The 22,399-nt window shown below is 39.5% G+C and overlaps 3 protein-coding genes across 4 annotated transcripts in view; 1 reads left to right on the top strand and 2 right to left on the bottom strand.

The window, feature by feature from the left end:
• Positions 1 to 4,972: 4,972 nt before the first annotated feature.
• On the bottom strand, positions 4,973 to 9,253 carry LOC111662383 (G protein-coupled receptor 20). The gene is made up of 4 exons (XM_023416240.2): positions 8,990 to 9,253; positions 8,363 to 8,619; positions 8,146 to 8,278; positions 4,973 to 7,663 (listed from the first exon to the last, which is right to left on the bottom strand). Exons 1-4 carry the CDS (start codon positions 9,251 to 9,253, stop codon positions 7,076 to 7,078), a joined length of 1,242 nt encoding a protein of 413 aa, XP_023272008.2. The 3' UTR covers positions 4,973 to 7,075.
• cfap20 (cilia and flagella associated protein 20) lies at positions 7,515 to 17,705 on the top strand. 2 transcript variants are annotated; one of them, XM_087176605.1, is made up of 7 exons: positions 7,515 to 7,688; positions 8,126 to 8,259; positions 16,527 to 16,606; positions 16,709 to 16,820; positions 17,006 to 17,194; positions 17,295 to 17,408; positions 17,531 to 17,705. In XM_087176605.1, exons 2-7 carry the CDS (start codon positions 8,227 to 8,229, stop codon positions 17,534 to 17,536), a joined length of 534 nt encoding a protein of 177 aa, XP_087032731.1. In that variant the 5' UTR covers positions 7,515 to 7,688; positions 8,126 to 8,226; the 3' UTR covers positions 17,537 to 17,705. The 2 variants fall into 2 exon arrangements, with proteins under 2 accessions (XP_087032731.1, XP_023272000.2); XM_023416232.2 differs by lacking the exons at positions 7,515 to 7,688; positions 8,126 to 8,259; positions 17,531 to 17,705 and adding an exon at positions 15,195 to 15,475 and having other exon boundaries at positions 17,295 to 17,462.
• Positions 17,706 to 17,888: 183 nt separating this feature from the next.
• The window catches only part of dgat1a (diacylglycerol O-acyltransferase 1a), a 17,349-nt gene continuing 12,838 nt past the window's right edge, over positions 17,889 to 22,399 (bottom strand). Inside the window, exons 13-17 of the mRNA XM_023416238.2 lie at positions 22,205 to 22,317; positions 21,846 to 21,911; positions 21,511 to 21,598; positions 21,054 to 21,116; positions 17,889 to 20,901 (exon numbers count right to left, since the gene is read on the bottom strand). Coding sequence (XP_023272006.1) covers positions 20,755 to 20,901; positions 21,054 to 21,116; positions 21,511 to 21,598; positions 21,846 to 21,911; positions 22,205 to 22,317 — 477 coding nt within the window. The 3' untranslated portion in view covers positions 17,889 to 20,754. The remainder of the gene's footprint in view (positions 20,902 to 21,053; positions 21,117 to 21,510; positions 21,599 to 21,845; positions 21,912 to 22,204; positions 22,318 to 22,399) is intronic.

The raw sequence follows: 22,399 nt of genomic DNA, 5'->3' as shown, positions 1-22,399 counted from the left end.
GAGAAATGTTTGCATTTAAAAAAAAAAAAAAAAAGTTCGACATCTTATGACGTGCTTATTGTTGTTGAGAGTTAGATGAGAGGATACGTACCACTCTCATGTCTGCACGGTAAATATGAAGCTACACTGAGCAGCTGGTTAATTTAGCTTACTCTGACCAATGGTAACAAAGTCTGCCTACAAACCTATTATGTTTTTTGTGCAGATTAAATGAAATATAATTACGTGTTAATTAAAGGGTTGTACAGGTGCTGGTAGGTGGATTTTGTTACCTTTGGACAGAGCCAGGCTCACTGTTATTCCCTGCTCTCGGTCTTTATGCTAAGCTAAGCTAGTCAGCTGCTGGTTTTACCTGCATATTTATTGTAGTCATGAGACATGAGAGCGATATCAATCTTCTCATCTAACTGTGCTCAAGAAAAAAAAATGAGTGTATTTCCCAAAATCCTAAACTTCTGCTTTAAATGTTTGAACTTAAGCAAGATTTGAATTTTCACTAATTTTGAAATGTATGTCTTAACTTTTCACACCAAGAATAATTTACCAAATTTTCCCTTAATGAGAAATCATTATTTACTCCTAACAGCTTTAGTTAGCTCCAATTAAGATGGTTCAGATCCGTTTTGCAGCCCTAACTCCAATTTAACAAAACAGCAATGGGGCTTTTGCAAGATGGCTGCATCAGCTGTTTAATGAGGGCGTAGTGGTGGATGAGGAAGTAAAACTGCCAAGCGTAGCTTTACGCCGACCAGAGGGGATAAATGCAAGTTATGTAAAACTAATCTCTTAATAGTACTTATTGATATTGAACGTAGACCGATGAGGTTAAATAATCGTAATCTTTGGAATGTTTCCTTAGCCGAGGATGCTGGACGTGTAAAAACAAACTTGAAGTTAGAAGGGCAAAGTTGAAGATTTTATTGTTGTTTGTTTTCTGACAAATCAGATCGTTTGTTGCAATAACGGCCTCTGTTAATCAGCTGGGTTGGAGGACTGTGAGAGGTTTGCGCGGGCAGAGCAGGGTTGTTTGTTCCAGGTGTTTATCCTGCCGTCTGTCAGGGTGAAAGGCCGTGGATTTGGGTCAGTTTTCCTTTCAGCTCAATCAGCTGAAACATGCAAATTGAAAGGAATCGAAATGGAAAATTGCAGTGGGTTCATTTAAGAATGAAAGAGCGTATTAAAGAATTTAGTGCAGCAGCTTATCTTAATTTTTGGGGTTTTTAGAGGAGAATTTACTCACTGATGTTGTGGTTGTTGTTTTTTTCCACTTGGGTGGGTGTTGTTGCAGAGTTTAACCCTGTGTTTAACAAATTAGATTCCTTCCATAATTTCAGGTACATTCAGTCAGTCCCAGAGCAGAGCAGAGAGGAGGAGTATTTTGCTTCCTGGGTTGACCCTGCTCTGGTTGTGGTGCTGGGACGAAAAAAACATAAAAGCAGGGATGGGACGATGACAAAAGACGAGGAGGTACAGGTGCCAGAGTTTTGCACGGCTTCTGTAACCACTAGGGCAATAAAATATTCTGGATAAAAAATGGACACACAACTTCAGTTTAAGGACAAACATGAAGATTTAAAAAACAAACTTTGGGTTTGGGAGGTTTGCATGCGATACTGCATGTGTGGAACACCAAAGTAAGACTCTGTACAAATCACTCCAAGCTCTTTTCTTTATTGTCCTAATAGGTCAGGGATGTATTTTCTAATGCATGGCTGGATGTTTGTGTCTTTTTATTTGAACTTAAATGTGTTTAAAGAAAAAACAAAAAAAACCTACATGTACTCTTTAAGCTGAAGCATTGTGCTCGGTCTGGGTCAGTACACTCTTAACAAGCATGTGACTTCTTACATTTTTGCACATAAATGAGTAAAGTGTCAGACAGCGCTCATCTTGTCGCTTTTCAGCACAACACACACGTGGACGGAAGGTGTTGAAATGTGTAAAAAGACGAGATGTGTGTCGTCTCAGGCAACACTACTTGTTAAAAGTGTAGGTGTAAAACTCCAAGCCGTGAATACTTGAAGTGCAACATGAGTGTTTTTGTTCCAATGCAGTGGAAAGTCTTTGATTTTTAAAAATTTGTTTTAGGGAGGAGAGGTTGTTGTTTTTAATGTCCCAAGCCTTTTTACCGTTGACTCTGGAATGTGCAGACAGCTCGGCCGCTCGCTTGGCCTGCTGGGAGATTGAGTTCTTTTCTTTGATTCCATCTGGTGACTTAAATGTTTGAAAAAAAAAAAAGTAAATGAATGTGAGTTGATTTCAGCCGAAATCGTTTTTGTTTTGATCGACAAAGCCAGGGAGGGGGGGGGGTCTGACATTGCACAGAACTTGCACATAATAAGTTAAAAAGAAAATACAAAAACAGTACAATTGTGTTACAGAAGAAAGAAAAAAAATAACTGTGGATATTTATTTTTTGAGTTTTCTTATCTATAAACGACACTTTTCACCTAGTTTCCAAAAGAGTAAATTAAAGTTATTCTATTTGCTCTATTTGCGGGAGATGTTACAGAAACGGACTGGATTCTGTGTGTTTGTTTGTTTGTGTGTGTGTGTGTGTGTGTGAGCAGTCGTCTCACAGCTGTTCACATTTAAAGCAAAAGGCAAGAGTGTGTTAAAAAATGTCATCTCAGTGTTTGTATTTTGGTTCTTGTTCTCTGTTCTTTGCAATCACTTGGTTTACACTTAACTCTGGAGTCGATGGCTGTAATACCGGAGGTTATTTACGAGTCTTTTTGTCTCTGTTCTGGTGTTTTAACTCAACTAGAAAATGTCTTTTTTTTTTTTTTGTATCTGTTCTTTGACTTTAAGGCAGGGTCACACACAATAGTTTGGGCTTTTGCACTTTTTCAGTGGCAGCCATGTTGGCTCCACCGTCCTGATCACTGAATGAATGTGTCGACGTGGTGAGTCTGTGTCATACTTCCAGCCAGCAGCTGTCTGTGGCAGCAGCGTGGCGGCCATGCAGTTAGTCCAACCTGTCCAAACTGTGTGTGTGTGTGTGTGTGGCTCTGCCTCTAGTAAACTGTGTGTGAATGATGGAGGAGAGAGATGCCTATATACTTTGATCTTCACAGAGATTAAATCAAGAAAAATGCTTAAAGAATGGGAAAGCAAGTATGTGCAGTGTACTATATATGATATGCCTTGTTATTTGAAAAAAAAGTGTAAATATACATATTTCTCTTTTAGTTTCTTCTTTTTTGCTGCTATAAAAAAGATGATTATTTTTGTTAGTAGTTTTTTTTTCTATATAAAGACTGTATATATCTCTGTGTTCTGTAAATATGCTTGAGCCTTCATATGTAGGACTCTGGATGAACACTGTATGGAACGCACCTTTAAAATCTGTTCAGAACTAAACCAACATTGCCTCATTTCTTTATTTAACATTTTTCATTCAAAAGCCAAAATGTGAGAAAAATCAAAACTGAAGAAGGGTTTTACCAAATGGTATTTATCGAAACATTTTCTGCCGGTGGAAGGAGAGTGTTATGTTATGTCTGCTCCTGCAGACAACAAATCACAAGTGTTGTGCAGGAAACTCAGATCAGGTGACTACAAGCTCCACATTTATTGTTGTGTTGTGAAACTAGATAATAATCAGATTACACCAAGCGCCGACCCACCGTGATGTCACCCAATGGTTTGTGAACTGCCCAACAGTATCAGCGGCCAGCGCCCCCTTCCCACTGCTCTGCAGCCATCACCAGCCCTCGCATACCTCAAAACAGCATTAGTTTCACCGTCTGCCGTCAGTTTCCTACTGAGAACTGGGCAGAAGGTTCATGATTCTACTAGATTGCTGTGAAGGCTTCATAAGGGTGTTGTCAATAACTGACTTTACTATTTTTTTAACATATTGATTTGTATTTTCTTCCTTTGCTCTTTTTATTTTCCTAAACACTGTCTCACTTCAAAGCTGCAGGTGAACCATATGAACAAGTATTTTAATCATATTCAGGCTACATATAATATATATACAATATTCACATCCATGTCTGATGCATTAGTGGTGACGATGACTTTATTCGACTTTACACAAGCAATTGACGAGAAAGTCATTTTCTGATTTGCTGATTTTAACAATGTACACACATAACACATAAAGGCAAGAAAAGGTCATTTTTTTTCTGGTTATTCACATTTATTTACGAAACAAAGTCAGTAAGTTCTGTATGTGACATACAGTATATGTCTAGTCATGAAGATAGGTGGGTTTGTTCCGTTAGAAAGGAAAGGTAAACTCTAAAAACAAAATTAACAGTAATCTGCTGTCGGCTTTACAGCACATCAGGCCATATAAGACTTTAAGACTTTATTTATAATATTTATTTGTATAGTATAAGTGCTTCGTGAATCGAATATAAAACATCAAAACAAATCAAAGTAAAATGTAAATTAAATTAAAAAGACTAAGGAGAAAAAGTGTGTGACATGTCATTATCTATGTAACTACTGCTGAAATAACCTGCAGGTCTGCACTTTCAGGACCGTAATTTGTTTTTTTTCCTGGTCAAAACAATTTAGTTCAGCATTTTCAAACAGCCGACTAGCTTCCCATGATGCTGCGGGGTCAGACCGTGGAGAGAGGAGGGGAGGATCAGAAAACTCTGCTCCTGCAGAATCAGATTTCTGTCTCACACACGGTGTCACAGCCCCTCTCTCTTTCCTTCCAGAGAAACCAGAGGAGGAACCTGAAACTGGTTGGTGTGTGTGTGTGTGTATGTGTGTGTATTTGTGTGTGTGTCTGATGCCGGTGGTAAATATATATATATATATATATATGTGTGTGTGTGTGTGTGTAAACTTGCAGGCCCAGAACATTGCGTAAAATGAACTATAGTGACCTGCTGCACCGCTGGAGGGGTTAAAGGGAAATTCCACTCAATTGAATAACTCACACACTGACTGACACTTCACTTAAAAATGATGAACCTCTCTCATTTGTAATCAGTGAAACTAAGCAATGTTGAGAATGAGCCCACTCCACATTTTATTTTAAATGACTGCAGCTGAAATCCATGTACAGAAACTTTTTAAATTAAATTTTCATTTTCAATGGTTTAGTTGAAAATGTCAAGTTTTGAAGTTCTATAGAGCAGAACACAGAGTCTGTTAAGGGACTGTTAAATTACGTAATCATCATCACCTGCCGCTGTTCATTTTGAGTCAGTGTGTTCCAGACAACCTGCTGCTGTGGTCAGACACTGTCCTCTGGTGGAGCAAACCAAAGTGGCTTTAATAATGTAGTGATTTTTCTTTTCCTTTTTTTTAATGATTCATGGATGTTTTAATTGATTGATCCCATAACTAACTGATCCCATAATTTAAAATAATTGGATGTTTTTGAATGGAACTGTAGGAAAGGTGGTTTTAAAGCTGATCAACAGCAGCTGCAGAAACACTTTGACTACTACAATGAATATGTTTATGCACATAGATTTTCACATAGAGTTTAGAGATTTTTACATTTAACAAATATAAATCATTAAGGAATGCTATGATACAACAAGTAGTGCTGAGGATATAGTTGATTTTTAATAACCCATAAACATGTACAGTATCAACCAAACTTTCTGTCTTTTGACTCAGTTCAGTTATCTCCCAAATTTACACAAATTGAAAAATAACAAGCGAGCACAGTGCTCTGGAACCTTCTGAAACAACAAATGGAAAACAGAAAGCAGGAGGAAGCAGTACAGAGAGTATCATAACTGTATGTTCCTGTCTCTTAGATGTTTTATGACGTTTAGGAAGCATCATAAACAACTGAAGTGGGGAAAGTTTCAGTTGTATGGTTACATGGCATAAACATCATGTCCTCTAAAATGTTTGGAAAATAAAATAGAACACTAATAGGAACTAAAATTGTGATTGTGTTTTTAATAATTTCCTTTAAAGTTGATGTAGGTTTTCCCTCCGATGCTGACGGCACTCTTCCATTTAGACACTTAAAATATTACACAAAGGCTTTAAAGAGAGCTGCACTATGTACTTGAGAGACTGTTACAAGTGTTTATACGTCTGAAGAGAGCTTCGCTTCCAGCTTATTTAGTGTGTTGACTCAAGACTCCGTCTCATTGTATTGCTCTCTAACTCTTTCATTCTGCGTGTTAATGTTGCTGATGTCATCTTTCCCAGATGTTTTTAACCTCCACTTAGGTTTTACGCAGCTACACAGGCCAAACATAGTGACAGGAAAGATAGGAGAGCGTACAACAGACTGCTTCCATTTAAAGCATCATAGTTTGGCCACAAGACTGTGGAAATAAAAATACCACCCTTGCATTTTGCTGTACTTCAGCAGTCAACTGTGTGACGCAATCCAATACAGCTGTTCTGCCACAAATTCTTCCTTAACAATGCTTATACATTAAGTTTGTCACTTTCTGAGAGGAGTTCATTCAACTACTGAGGTCATGGTTAGTGGGTGACTGCCGATATTATTATTGATGTTTTCTGAGGGGAGGGACGAGGTCAGAACCTATAAACTCTGTACTCTCTTAATAATCCACTCCACTTTTTCAGTATTTGACATCACATTTCTTCAATTTACATTTTTGGTATTCTATGCCTTAATTAGTTAATTAGAACAGGAATTGTGGTGAGAGAGAGAGAGAGAGATGGGGAAGAACATGCAACAAAAGCCTGAAGCCAGGCTTCAATCAGGGATGTTGCAGATCATAATCGCTGTTTTAACCCTTAAGTCACAGGGGCACCTCTCAGCATCACATTTAATGAAGCATGTGATATCTCCATTAGTATGAGTTCATTAATTTCACATCAAAACCATCACTTTGTGGTCCAGTATTTGTTCTCACCAGTCTCGGGACAACATCCAAACGAGGTCAGAGGGCAGGAAAGGTGAGAACATGGAGAGATAAAGGGACGGGGATGGATGCAGCCACTGATGTCATTTGTTTTGTTCATCTTGAAAAGAAATTGAAAGTGTTTATATTTTTGTTTTTAATCTTTATTTTTTCCAGCCTCTGAATCTTTTCTCTGTATCTGTTCATCCATCACTGTCTCTCTGGACTGTTCCATCCACTGGTGTGGAGGGGAGGCCACCTGTCTAAGTGGACTGGTCCATGCTGGCTGCAGAGAGGGGTGCGCTGGTGAGAGTGAGAGTGGCGACGCTGTGAGCTATCGCCAGCGCTGTACCTGAACATTTATTCACCGAGTTCCTCTCCACTTCTCCCGCACTTGTATGCCCGGCCTCCCCGTCTCCCTCCCTTCCTCCCCTCCTCCTCGTCCTCCAAACTCTCTTGAAGCTGTCCGTCACGAAGCAGTACACCACTGGATCCAGGCAGCTGTTCAGGCTGCTCAGGGTCACCGTGATGTGATAGGCGAGCACGTGCCCCGCCCCTTGGCCCAGACCCTCCCCGCCGACTTTGACCCTGAAGTAAACCAGCACCTGGCGGATGTGGAAGGGCGTGAAACAAACAGTGAAAACCACCAGGACGGTGGCCAGAAGTCTGATGGCACGAGCCCTCCTCGCCCTGCTCTGCTGGGGCATCAGGCCGTGGGTGGAGGAGAGAAAACACGCAACGCGCAGCGTGAAGCCCACCACAGCGAGGAGGGGGAGGAGGAACTCCAGGATGGTGAGGTAGAAGAGGGCAGGGAGGAGCACGCAGGATGAACTCAACTCCAACGCTGTGGTCTGGAGAGAGGAGGACAGGAGGAAGGTAGGGGAGAGATGCCAACACAACATTTAAAAGTGCCTCTTCTCCTTTAAATGGATCATTCATCTGATACAACATAAAAAGGATTTAAACCCTACATCAGTTGCTCCCAAGCATTTTGGATTGTGACCCCTTTGGATTTAGATATATCATATATTTGTCTCATTTCTGATTTTTTTGTTATTGTTCCTTGATTTTTTTAGGTTCATGAAAAAAATATTGGTCATATACAGGGATTCAACCTTTTCTCACATCACAGATTGTATCCCTGTGGAGATAAATTGTGAGTAGTTAAACATAGTTTTCATTCTGATATGATTTAATTCCATCTTCCATTATTCTGGTTCACTTTTAAGGAGACTTTGATTTCTGGTTTTCAGCTTGATTCTGATGGCGTCCTGAAAAGTTTTATCTCAGTGTGTTGTGTGTTGTGCTTGTAGTGCATGTACTGCATCTTCACCTGGAAAGAGTAGGTGACCACAACTGCAATGAACCACACTGTGGCGCTGACACACCTGGCTGCGCCTGTGGTCCTCCATCGATGGAGAGTGCTGGACACGTGGACGACAGCAAGGTACCGATCTACACAGATACTGAGAGGAGGGAGGAAGGAAAGTAAAGAAAGTTCTTCTGTCTTAATTCATTTTAAATGGTGAATAATGGTGCGACCCACCCACCTGGTCAGAAACAGGATACTGCAGTACATGTTGACAAAGTAGCTGAAGGTGTGAACGTAAGAGCAAGCCACACAACTCCCTCCGCTGTGGTACAGGGCAATGCGAGCAGGCAGTGACAGCGCCACCAGCAGGTCAGCGACAGCCAGGTTTATGGTGTAAACTACAGAGGCTGAGGGGTGGGTCGAGGCCCCGCAGAAGACATAGAGAGCCAAACTGTTGAGGACCACACCGACCACCAGCATCAGACAGTTACACACCTGCAGCGGGGAGGAATGGAGTATTTGAAGGTTTAGTGCCTTGCTCAAGAGAGGTTTGAGGGAGAGTTTTCACCCTTCACATTCCCCACACAAATTTTTCCATCCAGTCTGGAGAGCAGGTCTTATTCCTGCCAGATTCTCTCTCTCCAATAATCCTGAACAAGTGCAGAAAATGGAAGGATAAATGCCATGATATTTGTTACTGTTATTTGTTAACAGTTCTTAGGAAGCACAACATTTTTTTCACTTTATAAACAATATGCCATAGTTCACTGAAATAAATGTTCTAAAAGCTACATTTTATCCATAATAGCAATCCTAATCAAATAATCTAACATCCACTAAAATGAGCTGGTATTTTTTATCTCACCATCAGAGAGACCCACACAGCGTAGAAGTCTTGGTACAGCTGCACATCCAGGTGGGCTAACCTGTGCAAGTGCGGTGTACCCCACCGCTGGTCCCAGGCGGTGCAGTTAGTTGCGTCTGGAGTGAGGAGGGGCTCAGTGGAGGGAGTGGAGCTGATGTTGGCAGGAAGACTCTCCATTGGTTGAAAAGGATGAATGAATAGTGGGTTGGCTACTGAATGGCAGAAGTGAAACCGAGAGGTGAGAAGAGAAATAAGCATCACCATTGTTATTATTATTATTATTGTTATTATTATTATTAATAACTTCTTTTTTTTAAGTGCAATACCACTTAAAAGTCAAGCCGCTTTGTGCAGAATTGGAAATCTTTTGTTTTTGGTGCCAAACAGAAAGCCGTCATAGTTTCTGGTGAGAAACATCAAGGGAGGAGGCTGTGAAAACAGTATGACATCGTCTACATACGAGGCAATTTTGTGTTGTGCTTAGTGTCATTAATGTCAGTATTAGCTTTTCTTGACAGGCTATAGAAGTCATTATAGCAATGAAATGGCTTTTGAATCAATCGTGACTTAGTCTTTTTGTGGTGAAAAGACTAACTGAATCTTTCAGACTTATTTTTTAGTTTAAATGCTAATGTCATGTTTCTGGGTTTGTTTCCAAACTTAAGCTGTTGTTGTGTACTTTGAACCATTTTTGCTCAGATGATACTATAATATTCAGACTTCTGTTGTACACACTCCCAGCAGGAATTTCAGCTAATGACTCCCGTAATGTTTGCTGGAGACAGATGCCTCAACCTTTTACCCAGGAGTCAGCCGTAGATATTGTATTGTAAATAGACTCCATACTAAAGTGATTTGGAGTACGCCGTTTGGTTTAAAACAACTTAATAGCCTCAGCTTAGGGAGAAGACACACACACACACTACAAACTCAAAGAGTAATGACTTCTAGGGATGAAAAGTGGTCAACATCTACAGAAGTTAATCCAGAGAGAGACTTGTCTTATAAACAGCGTCCTCTCGTACCTTGGAGATGACCGACTCTATCTTCATATGCTCTCTGAAAGGATGTGAACCTCTCAGCAAATTTAGGTACATGACCTCGCATGTTACTTTAAACACAGTGTATGTTATTAATATGAATAATGTCAGAGTGTGCTGCGATTTAACACACTGCTGACACATTTTGTGTCGAGCGCAAGACATACGTTTGTCTCCAAAGAGTCATAAATTTGATGAATGTGGCACATCCTGTTTAAAGGAGTGGAGGCTTTAAAATCCTCAGGATTTTCAGATGAACGTAACTATACAATATCCTAAATATAGACTAAGACATTTAAGGAAAATCTGGTTTGGCTTAGGGGATGTGTGGACAGATAAAATGGTGTAAAATAAACCGTCATGTAGCAATGTGTTGGTGATTTTGTTCTGTAACTTTTAAGATGCAATGCCCAAACAAGTTGTAGAGCAGTTGTAACTGGAGCTTTCAAATTCATCATGTTGCTGGAATCAGTGACTGGAGTGAGTCTCCATCACTGCTCACTTGTTATGGAAATTAATCTGTTGATAGGCCAGCACTGTGGCTGCTATAATTGTATCCAGAGCATTTTTAGGACTTCTCGTCTGTGTTGGCTTAAAAGTTAAAGGCTGAAATTGATTGGTTGTTTTGTTACTGTCACTCAAATCTGATCAAATCCCACCTGCATAATCCCAATGAAGCAGATCAGCTGAGTTTCTTGGATTGTTAAACTACAAAAGTAATAATTTGGGATGTGTGTTTTCCAAAATAAATTACGATAAATTTGATTGTTGCTTATTTAGTCATGACTATTTGATATTCTAGAAAAATAAGTAGTAGCCTATTTAAAAACAAGTTCTTTGTGACATTATGACATTACATTTAGTTTATGATATATCAAATAAAGTATGTGTGATTATCATTTGTTATGATGAATAGTTCCTTAAATCTGAGGTTTTAATGCAAAGCATGTTGTACAATTTGTAACTTTTTTTGTAAGGTATTGCATCAAAGCTGTTAAAATGAGGAACCTCATTTGAAGGATTTGAATGAAATTTTTATGTGCTTGACACCTGCGTGAACCCTTTTTTTTTTTTTTTACACTCACAAGCCAGACCAGGAAAGTTGTTTCTCACTGAAAACCAAGACAGAAAACCAGATGGATTTCTCCTGAATCACAGCTTATTGTTAAAAGTTACTTGACAGAACCACTGGTTTTGGCCAAAATGTCTTTACTTTCCTTATAAAGACCAGAGACGGATGAGTTCCTATCTATTAACACGTCCTGCCGAGGAAGGTCTTTCCACTCTTCATCATCATACAGACAGTTGGATAAAACATGGCCAGGGGCCTGGATTAAAGGACAGAAAAATACCTACTTGCTGCTATCTCATTACCAATTATGTTTTTATTCCACGTTTTTTGTTTTGATATCCGTGTAAGATAAACGAAGAAATAGTGCGTGGGTCTTTTTCTGTCTTTTTGTGCAGATTATCGTTACCCAATACCTTGTTCTCATGATTGTATCAGTGTTTTATTTGAACATCTTTTAATGTGTGGACACGGATTAGCAGTTTGTGGCAGAAGCTAATGGGGATCCAATAAAATAAACAATAAACCTGCAAATCATTTATGGATGTAAGTGTGCCTCCACATGATTGTCTGGAGCCTGGATTCACATTTGAGCATGAAGATTGGATCATAAAGACTGTTAAATCCATAGCTTCCTATAAGCTAAACCTTGAGCCAGTAAATCTGAACATTTTCAGACAGAACTTCACTCTTTGTGATCTTACTTGAATGAAAATGCCTTTTTTTGCATAATAAAAAAAAAGCTGTTATTACTGTTGGACGCTTAGGTACAAGGCGTCCAGTTGGAGATGCTCAGTGTTCAGCATGGATTCAACTGTGGAGCTCCTAAGTGTGAATATTGGTGACAGAATAATAGAATGAGGCAGAGTGATGCAGATATTCATATTCGTAATATTATGATCTGATCTTGTCTGAAAAAAATAAAACAAGGAAAACAAATGTGAAACATTGAAACTAAACAGGTAAATTAAAAATGTGTCTGAAACATACCTGGTGAAGACAAGGACAGGCTGAAAAAGTCCTTCTCCACTAAATCCACCCACAGGTTCTTAAAGTTGAGATGTTTAATTCTGTATATCAAAGTTGTGAAGTTGCTGTAAGTCTTCCCCTTTTCCCCCTCTTCTTCTATTCTCGTGTCTTCTTTCTGTAGTTAGCCAGCGGAAAGATAGGAGAGAGTGAGTTGAGAGTTTGGATGTGAACCTCTCTGAGGCGGGACGATTCCTCCGGCAGAGAAGGCAGCTGGACCTCCTCCTCATTTCTCCCTCACGTTACATATCGTAGAAAATGTAGAAAAGAATTTCTCCTCTTTTGATTCCATCATCATCCACATCCCCTTTCTCCTCTCCCACTCACTTCTGCTTATTTATTCAAACTCATCTCTCAATCTTTCTTCCCCTCATAATAACTCCCTTTTCCTGATCTCTTTTTCTTTCTCAGTCTCCCTCTGAATATCTGAAAAAGTGATTTGGAAAAGATGGTGATTGGAAAGGAAGGACGAGGAAGGGAAGGAGAAGAACAGAACGTAATGGCTCAGCAAAACAAGATTTGGGCCCGAGAGCATGAATCACAGACATGATGAGGCAAAAGCAAAGCTTATTTGGCCATTGAGGCAGACGAAACGGGCAACCAGTCTTATGCCCCATAAGACAGAGGGCTGAGTGTCCAAAGAGGCAGGGAGGGGACAAACACAGCAGGCTGGGGAAAGGGCTAGATCAACTGGATGGCTCAATAAATGATCTGTGATGGAATGGAGAAAAATCAGCAGGTATATCAGGATAGGATATATCCACTGAAGGCAGCTGGTTGAATTGGGAATAACATGATCTGAAATGAGAGTAGTGAGTAAGTGACAGGCAGGCAAAATAGGCAAAGGAAAAATGTGCAAAAAAGAAGAGCTGGCTGATGCTACGACACAGAAAAACTATGTTGTTTTTGTGAGACAAAAGAAAAGAGAGGCTGGAATGGACTATTTTATTCAAGTTGGCTTTAATAAAGTTTATTTAAAGCTGCCTCTGGGGTGGTCCAACACTGGAAGGGTCTCTTTTTGTTTTAGTGCTAATACCTGGCTCAATTAGGGAAGAAGGGTGGGGGCTGTGGGGGTAATAATAGTGAGAAACTGACAGAAGAAGTGTAAACTGTTTCTGTAGATGTTTTTACTAAGCTGCCAGGCTGTGAACCAGTTACACTAAATTTACACACAGACTTCTAGGAACTGAGAGAGAAAGAAGGAGCACATTGGTGCAGAAGAAAATGCAGAGGTCTTGTACATTCTTTCGGACACAGATATACTGTTCAGAGAGAAGCAGCACCTCATAAACCACAGTAACATAAACAGTTGGAGAGGTGGCCACCACTCTAGTGTGTGTGTGTGTGTGTGTGTGTGTGTGTGTGTGTGTGTGTGTGTGTGTGTGTGTGTGTGTTTTAATGTATGTCCAGGTGCATTTGTGTGTCTGTGTCTGTGTACAGTACATGTTAAAAATGTCAAACTATTCACTATCAGTCCTTATGGAACTAAGAGTGGACTTTTGATTTATTTCCCCCCGTTAAGTGTGTCATGGTGCAAAAGTGCCTGGCTAATGTTTGATCGAATGTTTCTCGGCTTGTTCAAATATTTGAAACCATTGTCAGATCTATCCCGGCCCAGTTTGTTTAAAGTGCTGGAGACGAAGAGGAAGGATGTCCCACTTGACACTTTAGTGGGATTTAGTGGGTGAAAGAAGTGCAGAGATATAGTTGTGTGTGGGGAATCTATTTCTAGAGACTGTTACTATTATTGTATTTGGGAATTAAAGGGGCACTCCAACAATTTTACATCTAAAAGTCAATTCACTTGTGCACATTGAGTCCTACACAGCCTGAAATTGTATAATAACATATGTAGTTGTGGAGGAGTTTTCTAAAGTCTAAGAAAAATACCAAAGTAACATTGCTTGATTAAGCCTGTCTTGCAAGCTGGAAGCAGAGAAAGACGTTATTATGTGAAGTGTAGCATCCATACCAGAGATTAAAGTCAGGATATCTGTGCCTCTGCTCCATCAATTTGACAGTTCTTTTCTAATCTGTATCCACAACTGAAAGTGCAATGCTAAATGATTCCATTTTTGACTGGTGCTCTGTTCATCCACTTCAGCCCTGCTGCAGCCACTGCAGAATTATGCCCATGGTGACAAAGAGCAAGGATAATGTATCGCCACCGAGGAAAAATGACGCCAATCTATCTTTAATATTTTAGTTAAGTCCACCTACACCCACTGAGCACTTTATTAAGAACCCTGTACACCTGCTTCATGAAATTATCCAATCAGACAATCATGTGGCAGCAGTGCAGTGCATGCCATCTTGATACAGGTCAGGAGCTTCAGTTAATGTTCACATAAAATAAATAGATAGATAGATAGATAGATAGATAGATAGGGAGGTCGAATGGGCAGACTGGTTGGTGCTGTCTGGCTGTGCTTTGTTCTCCTTAATACCAATCCATCATGGTTTGAATGACACAGACTGTTTGAGTGTTGCTGCTGACCATGTGCGTCCCTTTTTGGCCACAATTTACCACCTTCTAACGGTTACTTCCAGTATGATAATGCATCATGTCACGAAGCAAAAGTTATCTCAAACTAGTTTCATGAAGATGACAATGAGTTCTTCAGTTTCCTCCCCAGTCACCAGATCTGAATCAAACAGACTTGAGTCTTTGGGGTGTGGTGGAACGGGAAACTGGCAGTATGAATGTGCAACGGACAAATCTGCAGAAATGATGTGACGCAATCACTGACTGTATCTCACAAACTTCCTCAGCACATGGGATTTCTCAAACAATCTCTACTTTCAACCTCAAATCAACTTGATTAGCCTGCTTTACAAATGACAATTAATTAACTAACTAGGAAACCTTCGATTGATGTCGTTGATGTGGCGGACACTCCAGCATTTTGTTGCCAGGGCAACCGAGAAACGTCACCGTTTAAGAGCCGGTGTAAACAAGGCCACGCGATTTTGTTCCTTAGCAACTCCAAAATAATAAAGAGTGGGGGCTCCTCTCGTTTCTTTTTAGGCTTCCCTAAAAGATACGTGTGTGCACATCTCAATACCGACTCAATCAATCGTTTTGAAATTTACTGACCAGGAGGTCTATTTTAAAATTTCCAGCAGCGGAACGGATTATCTAGTACCCCACGGAAGCGGTAGCGTTGGGAACGGAAACCAAATCTGTAAACAAACGTATCGCCTGTTAGCAACAGTTGTAGTAGATCCAAACACATGTGCGAAACGACAGCGGGCTAAACGCAGAAGATGTTTAAAAACACATTCCAGAGCGGATTTTTGTCTATCTTATACAGCATCGGCAGCAAACCACTCCAGATATGGGATAAAAAGGTAAGCAGCGATTCAGAGTGAACGCCTTGAACTTACTCCAAGCTTCCTTAGCATGTCGTGCTAAAGCTAATTAGCGATGTATGTCTTGCTCTCAACGCGTGATAGTATTACAGTTAGTTTTAATCTGTGGTGTAAAATGTTTTAGACCAAGTGTTCAGACAGCTGACTAAGTTATGAAGTCTAATATAGCTGCCATTTTAAGTGGAGCCATTCTGCTTCAGTAAAGAACAAATGTATAAATCATTTCCCTGATTTATTTATTTACCACTGTTTCTCTATAACGCTTTCAGATTACTTCCGGTTCATATTTACCGTTGTTGACATTTTGAAACCAAACACATCTAGTGATTCAAAGCACCAATAATGATTGACTGAATTCCTGGGGCTCGAATAAAATAAGGAACTCTGACCTAACAATGTTGTTTATTTGAACCAGTTGTTCAATTCATGAAGGCACCTGTTTTCACCTTATTGTTAAATGTGTGATTAGCAGGATACAAGGTGAGCCCAGAAGGCGCTGTCGCTAAACTACAGTTAAATATAGAAGATGTGGAGATGTCATTTGTTAAAGACAGTTTTAGGTTAAATCACAACAGTTAAAGATGAAAAAGTTCCTGACAGTATTCACTGACTTCTTGTCTGACTGCTGTTGCATCAGCATCTGAATTACAGCACGATCTATACGAATTTAAAGGCCAATACGTAAATTCAGATTTAAGATTAAAAGATATGATCAGATGATAGTTATTTGTAACATTACTATAAATGACATATGTAATTGTAAATGTATTTTATCGACAAAGACATGTACTGAGCTGAGCTGCAAACTATCTGCGTCACTATTTCTTAATGACCTCTCACCAAATCTTCGGCATTTCTGTCCTGCAGCTCCTTGTTTTTTTAACCATCACATAAACAAACACAGGTAGTATATCTGCGACAAACTAACATTTGTGAAGTTGAATGATGGTGATGGTGTTCCTTTACCGGAGAGAACCAGGTAATTGCTCCACATAAAACAAGAAACTTTAATACTATTCTGTGTTCACAGGTGAGAAATGGCCACATCAAGAGAATCACAGACAACGACATCCACTCATTGGTGTTGGAGGTTGAAGGAACAAACGTCAGGTGAGTTTGTCTGTGTGTTTAACTCATCTTTCAGCTGAGGTCAACAAGTGCAAACACACTAATTTTTCCCCCCTCTCACCTTCTTTCTCGTGACTTCTACAGTACCACATATATAACATGTCCTGCAGACCCCAAGAAGACATTGGGCATCAAGCTTCCTTTTCTGGTCATGATCATCAAGAACCTAAAGAAGTATTTCACCTTTGAAGTCCAGGTGGGGAAGGCACTTACCTTGCTGTCTTGTCTTTTTGTCTTGGTGGCTTAAACAAACAAATACATAGCCTTGTATACTGTTTATGCACATTGCAAACTTAGACTCAGGAAAGATGTTTTATTTTTTGTTTTGTTCCTTGTAGTGTTGGGATTCACAGTCACATATGCTATCTTTCCAACTCTCAGGTGTTAGATGATAAAAATGTTCGGCGACGGTTTCGGGCAAGTAACTATCAGAGCACAACACGAGTGAAGCCATTCATCTGCACCATGCCAATGAGGCTGGATGACGGATGGAACCAGATTCAGTTCAACCTGTCGGACTTCACCAGGAGGGCCTATGGAACTAATTATATTGAAACGCTGCGTGTACAGGTCAGTGCACAGAGACAGACGAGGAGCCGGCTGTTTTCAGACGCTACTTCCACAGATGTGACTGTAAGATCTTGACGGTCTAATCTGTTTTTTCTCTCAGATCCACGCTAACTGTCGAATAAGGAGGGTGTATTTCTCAGACAGACTGTACTCTGAGGACGAGCTTCCAGCAGAGTTTAAACTCTATCTGCCCGTCCAGAATCAGAAAGCCAAGGTGACACATCCACACACAGACACCTCTGCATTGACTTGACCATACAGTGCATATAGTACAATAATTATGCAGACAATGGACAATGTTTGTTTAACAATTGTTTGTTTGTTTGTTTCTTGCAGCAGTAGAGCTTCTCAACCTGCACCGAAACCCCAGACCTGTTATGACGTTTAGCTGTAAGATTTTCTGTGTGTAGACATATGAACTTTAAAACTTTGTAATATTGTAATTTTGGAACTTTGAGTGCCGTCTTGTGTTGCTCTCTGCACAATAAAGTTTTTTTATGGACTAATCGTATCAACTGTCGTGATGATATTTTTGCGGTAGATAATAGTTCTAGACAAATACAGATTCTACAGATACCATCTTCTGTGTGCTGATAAACAAGAAAGTCTCTGATAATCCATTGTTACTTGCCACTAGATTGAAGACCAAGTGCTTGTTTTTAAAAACGCAAAGCAAAATAGACGAGATCATTCATCAAATATAAACAATCTTTATCAAACACACAAATCATTTCAAGTGAAAGGCTATGAAAATTATTTTCATTCCCAAAACATATAATCTTTGTTTCGCTTTGGATTTCAGTTTACATTTGTATGAACAAATTAGCAGTACACTTAATTTACATGTCGCATCACATAATAATGAAATGGCAACATCAACCCTTGAAATACAGTTCAACTTAAAGCTGCATCTTTAGCATTTTAAACTCATATTCCAAAAGCAGACTTAGTGCAGTTATAATGTAGAAACAGAAAGTGGTGGGTTTCAGACAAATACCACAAAAAGGTGAGCTGAGAGATAAAAACCTATTCTCAAAAGAATTTTGATAAATCCATCTCAAGACATTTATGTTCAATGCACAGGTCAGCACCCTGTCACTTCATACTTTGCAGTTTTCTCAAAAAATAAAAAGCAAGGCAGAATTTAAAGTAAAGACCTTGGTTTGGGAAGTACTTTTTTCATATGAGGGTAATTCAAATAATAAAAAAAATTTTTTTCTATCCACACCATTTGATTCAATTAAATTCTATTTACCAATCAATGTCAAATTATCTAAGTTTAGCTAAATTTCAAGTAAAGTTCCATTCAGGAGTTGTTAGTCATTTGCCAGCAGTTTTTGACACCGACTGACTTCGGTGTTTAGTGTTTTAGTGTTTTTACTCAACTAACATTAATGCACTGAACTTTTGAACCAAAGTTTTAATGGAGGTTCCCAAATACTTAAACACACCACAATATGAATACATTGTGAATCCATTGGCTACTGAGAATAAGGTTAAGGAAATGTCTTTCCTTTTTAAGTATTTGGCCTCGGTGTCTTTTCCACATAACTATTTGTCTTTTTACATTTGGAGTTTAAGCATATTTTTTACAGCAGGCACTTTTTTCAACAAGGAATGTGAACATGCAGTGTTTTTGATGACTGGTGTTATGATTTAACAACTGTCATTTCCCTGAAAAGTGATCAATGAGGAAGTCATACGGGACATGTTTTTTTAAACATTAAAAGGCTCCGATTTAACATGGTCACTCAGCTCTCATTGGGTATTTGGAAAACAGATTAAAACGTGAAGTAAAATAACTAATTGTCTTCCTATATTAAATTCTATATGGCAATTTCCATACAGGCAACAGTATCAGGCTCTAACTTCGAGATCAAATAGAGAAAAAGATTCTCATCAGGATTTCAATATTGAAAAAACCTCTGGCATGAAAAGGCAGTTTCTGCTGCATCTGCTATTTTACTAAAAAATAACTGAAATCGAGCCAACCATGTACGAGAAAATGTCAACAAGTAAATTACAGAACATACAAATTATTCCGACATAACACATTTTCCTCACACGAATGATACGACTTAAAGAATACATTCATATAAATCTATTGCTTTAACAGCATGCATCTCTTTAAAGTGCAAAAAAACATTCATTGGTTCAGATCAGTAAATCAACTACTGCATTAAATCATTCCTTTAACATAAAATCCAACATAAATAATATCTTTAAGATGACACAACATAACTGCTGTCACATCAAATAAAATTATAACAATAAACCATCTGATAATTCCAGTGCAACTCAAAAAAAGCTAATAAAGCCAAGGCAAATAACACACCTGTAGCATGTACTGTTATACTGAGAGCTTGCATTGATGTTTGTGGTTGAGAAACAGGAGAGAGGAGGCTGCCTGCAGGCCCACGACTGTACAGTCACAAAAACAAGCTTTTTACTTTCTCCTGTTTTTGGAGAGGGGTCCTTTCTTCACATATTTTTTTTCTTTTTTTTTTCTTTTTTTTTTTACAAATCCTTTTATAGAAACGTCTGTGGTTCTTGACAATTACATTGCATCAAAGAGGGGGGATATATAGGATATATACAGTGGAGTCAAAAAGTCTGAGACCACTCTCCCATTCGCTTGAATAGGAACACAGAATCAACATAAAAAGACATCTTGAATGGGCTATTAGAATTTTTGAGCCTTGGCTTGCAAAAACAAACTGGCTTCAAAATTTCTCTGTTGCCTTTGGATTCAAGAAAAAGGGCAACTTCTCAGCCACTGATATAGACACAACATTTCTCTTGTTGGCTCGACGGTGGCAGGATCCTGTTCTGGCTTGTGCTCGCTCGGCAGTGGTTCGTATTTGCTGCACAGGACGGTGTGTGCATTTTAAAATATCCACAGGGAGGAGTTCTTGGGTGCAAGCTGTGTTTCCACTTTTGAATGCATTGAGGTGCTTTTGAAGTTTAAGAAATTGTTAAAGCTTAAGCATGATGGTTTCAATCAGGGCACCTAACCTCTGTATGAGCTCATGGATCATCAACCGCCAATATCGGCCACTCTGGGAAACCTGGGAAACCTTAGCACCACACATTTGCTTTTGTTTTTGATAAAAACATACTTCTAGCAAAGTGAGGGATCAATTTCAATAACAGAAATCCAAGTGCTATTAACAACAGCTGATGTGGTAGATGCAGATAATGAGAGCTGGTAGTGATGGTGGCTCCCAAGGTTTAATAATACTGATGGCTGACCACAAAGGCGTATGTCATACCAAAGTGGAATATTGCTTTGAATCAAGCACTTCTCATGTTGTTAGAATAAGTTCCTGACATACTGTGGTCCATTTATCATAAGTACAAAAATGAAGAAGTCAAGATAATTTTCCTGCTGTTGCTGTGGTTTCCTGACAGCTTCCTATTAGCAGGGCTTTTCCATTGTTGCCGCTTTAATTTCTTGTACATTCACTCACCGCAGGCTGGTGTGTGCTGGTGTGTGTGTGTGTGTGTGTGTGTGTGTGCGTGCAAGTGTAGTGTACAAGCATGTATGCATTCGTCTAGTACTATGTGGTGCTCCCATAATGGATGACGTAGTAGTCATGGACATACATCAACACAGCGACAGGCTGGCCAATGATGAGGGAGATCCACACGGCGGTGTTTCCATAGTTTCCATTCAGGAAGCGGCCCACAAACCAAGCCAGAGGAACCTGCAGAAGTTTAAGTCGAAAGGTCAGAAATGTGCTTGTGTACAGGTTTGTGTGAAAATGTGGAGTGAGAGAGGGGAACTAAAAACAGCAGCCGGAGGAGAAAAGCTTATCTGTGACAGAGTGAAAGGGATAGACAGTTCAGTGTGCCTCACCTGAGCCATCATCCCCATAAAGGCCCAGAGTCTGAACATCTTCAGAGGAACACTCACCAGGTACTGAAGAAGAAAGAGGCAGTATGAAAAACAAATCCTACATAGAATTTCTTTTTTTCAAATGTGTTCCAACAGTGTAAATGGAAAGGGGAAAACTTTTTTTTTTTTTTAAAGCTGTAAGAGTCAGTTTGTATTTTCCTTCAGTCCCTCAAAATGCTAATATAACACATGACATTTTGAATTTGCATAAAATATAATACCTGTGATTTTAAATTATTTACGCTATTTTCTAAGTTGTTGCTGCCTAGTGCAACTAAAACAGCTGTCCAAAATGTGTGTGTTTACCGCACAGACATTAAGTGTGAGTAAATCAAACTGTTCCGAAGTTGAACGATCTAATACGTGGACTGTAGTAGTGTTATCTGTTATAGAGGAAGACTGAATGCTGTTGGTTCACCTCGTGGAAAAAGGCAGACACCAGAAAGACAGCGGTTTGAGCCAGAAACTTGTTGATCCCCCTCCTCAACATTGGCTTATAGAAATGTCTGTAACACACAAAGACACATGAATAAATGACACAGACACTCAAATTACAAATTAAACTGATCTTTATCTCTTAAGTCTGGCTGTAAATACCCTCAAGGAAATGGCTGTCCACACCTTGATTCTTGATTATTGTACTCTAGATTTAGTTTCATACAGACTACAATGAGAATATGAAGCCAAAAGATCAGAGTGTTAATGCTGAGAAGAAAAACTGACAGAACCCATTATAGAAACTTTGGTGCTCACCTGAGGCACCACTTGTGCACTGGGATATTCCAGTTGGCCCAGAAATAGGTGACAGTCTCAGAGTTCCTGAAATGGAACAAAAGAGAGAGTCTGACTTCAAGAGCACTGTGTTCTAAGTGATGGTTACATATGTTGATACATACGCTTTTATTCCTGTGTGACGTGTTGCACATAGTCTGTTCGTGCACATGCAAAAATTGTATGTGACGTTTTAGCGGGATGGAAAAAATCTACCAAACTACCCAAACTGAGCATGTGCCAGTGTTTCCATTGGTTTTGGTCAGAGTGTCTTTAAATGTTAGGAATATTCCGCTCTCGTATGTGAACTAATACCTCTACTGTATGATCTCTGTACTCACCACCAGTCCCTGTAGAACTCTCTGTCTCCAAACTGCAGCAGCTCTGCCACAAAGTTCAGGGAGGAGTGGAAAAACCAATAGAAGAATATTAACCATATCAGATGGTTAGGGACCTAGGAAAGGAAAGGGGAGGAGAGGAGAGGGGAGGAGAGGAGAGGAGAGGGGAGGAGAGAGAGGAGAGGAGAGGAGAGGAGA

The sequence above is a fragment of the Seriola lalandi genome, unplaced genomic scaffold, assembly GCF_002814215.2.
Source record: "Seriola lalandi dorsalis isolate HSWRI2012SDOR001 ecotype SW California unplaced genomic scaffold, Sedor1 jcf7180002054562, whole genome shotgun sequence".
NCBI lineage: Eukaryota > Metazoa > Chordata > Actinopteri > Carangiformes > Carangidae > Seriola > Seriola lalandi.
This window is presented reverse-complemented; position numbering and strand designations above follow the sequence as displayed.

What these genes read in the sequence shown, in the direction of transcription:
- cfap20 (XM_023416232.2), top strand. Translation starts at nt 15,392, where the DNA reads ATGTTTAAAAACACATTCCAGAGCGGATTTTTGTCTATCTTATACAGC. An exon ending in GTTGAAGGAACAAACGTCAG is followed by an intron (nt 16,607 to 16,708) that starts GTGAGTTTGTCT and finishes TGACTTCTACAG; the next exon opens with TACCACATATATAACATGTC. An exon ending in TTGAAACGCTGCGTGTACAG is followed by an intron (nt 17,195 to 17,294) that starts GTCAGTGCACAG and finishes TTTTTCTCTCAG; the next exon opens with ATCCACGCTAACTGTCGAAT.
- LOC111662383 (XM_023416240.2), bottom strand. Translation starts at nt 9,253, where the DNA reads ATGGTGATGCTTATTTCTCTTCTCACCTCTCGGTTTCACTTCTGCCAT. An exon ending in CTGTGTGGGTCTCTCTGATG is followed by an intron (nt 8,620 to 8,989) that starts GTGAGATAAAAA and finishes TCCCCGCTGCAG; the next exon opens with GTGTGTAACTGTCTGATGCT. An exon ending in TGGTCACCTACTCTTTCCAG is followed by an intron (nt 7,664 to 8,145) that starts GTGAAGATGCAG and finishes TCCTCTCTCCAG; the next exon opens with ACCACAGCGTTGGAGTTGAG.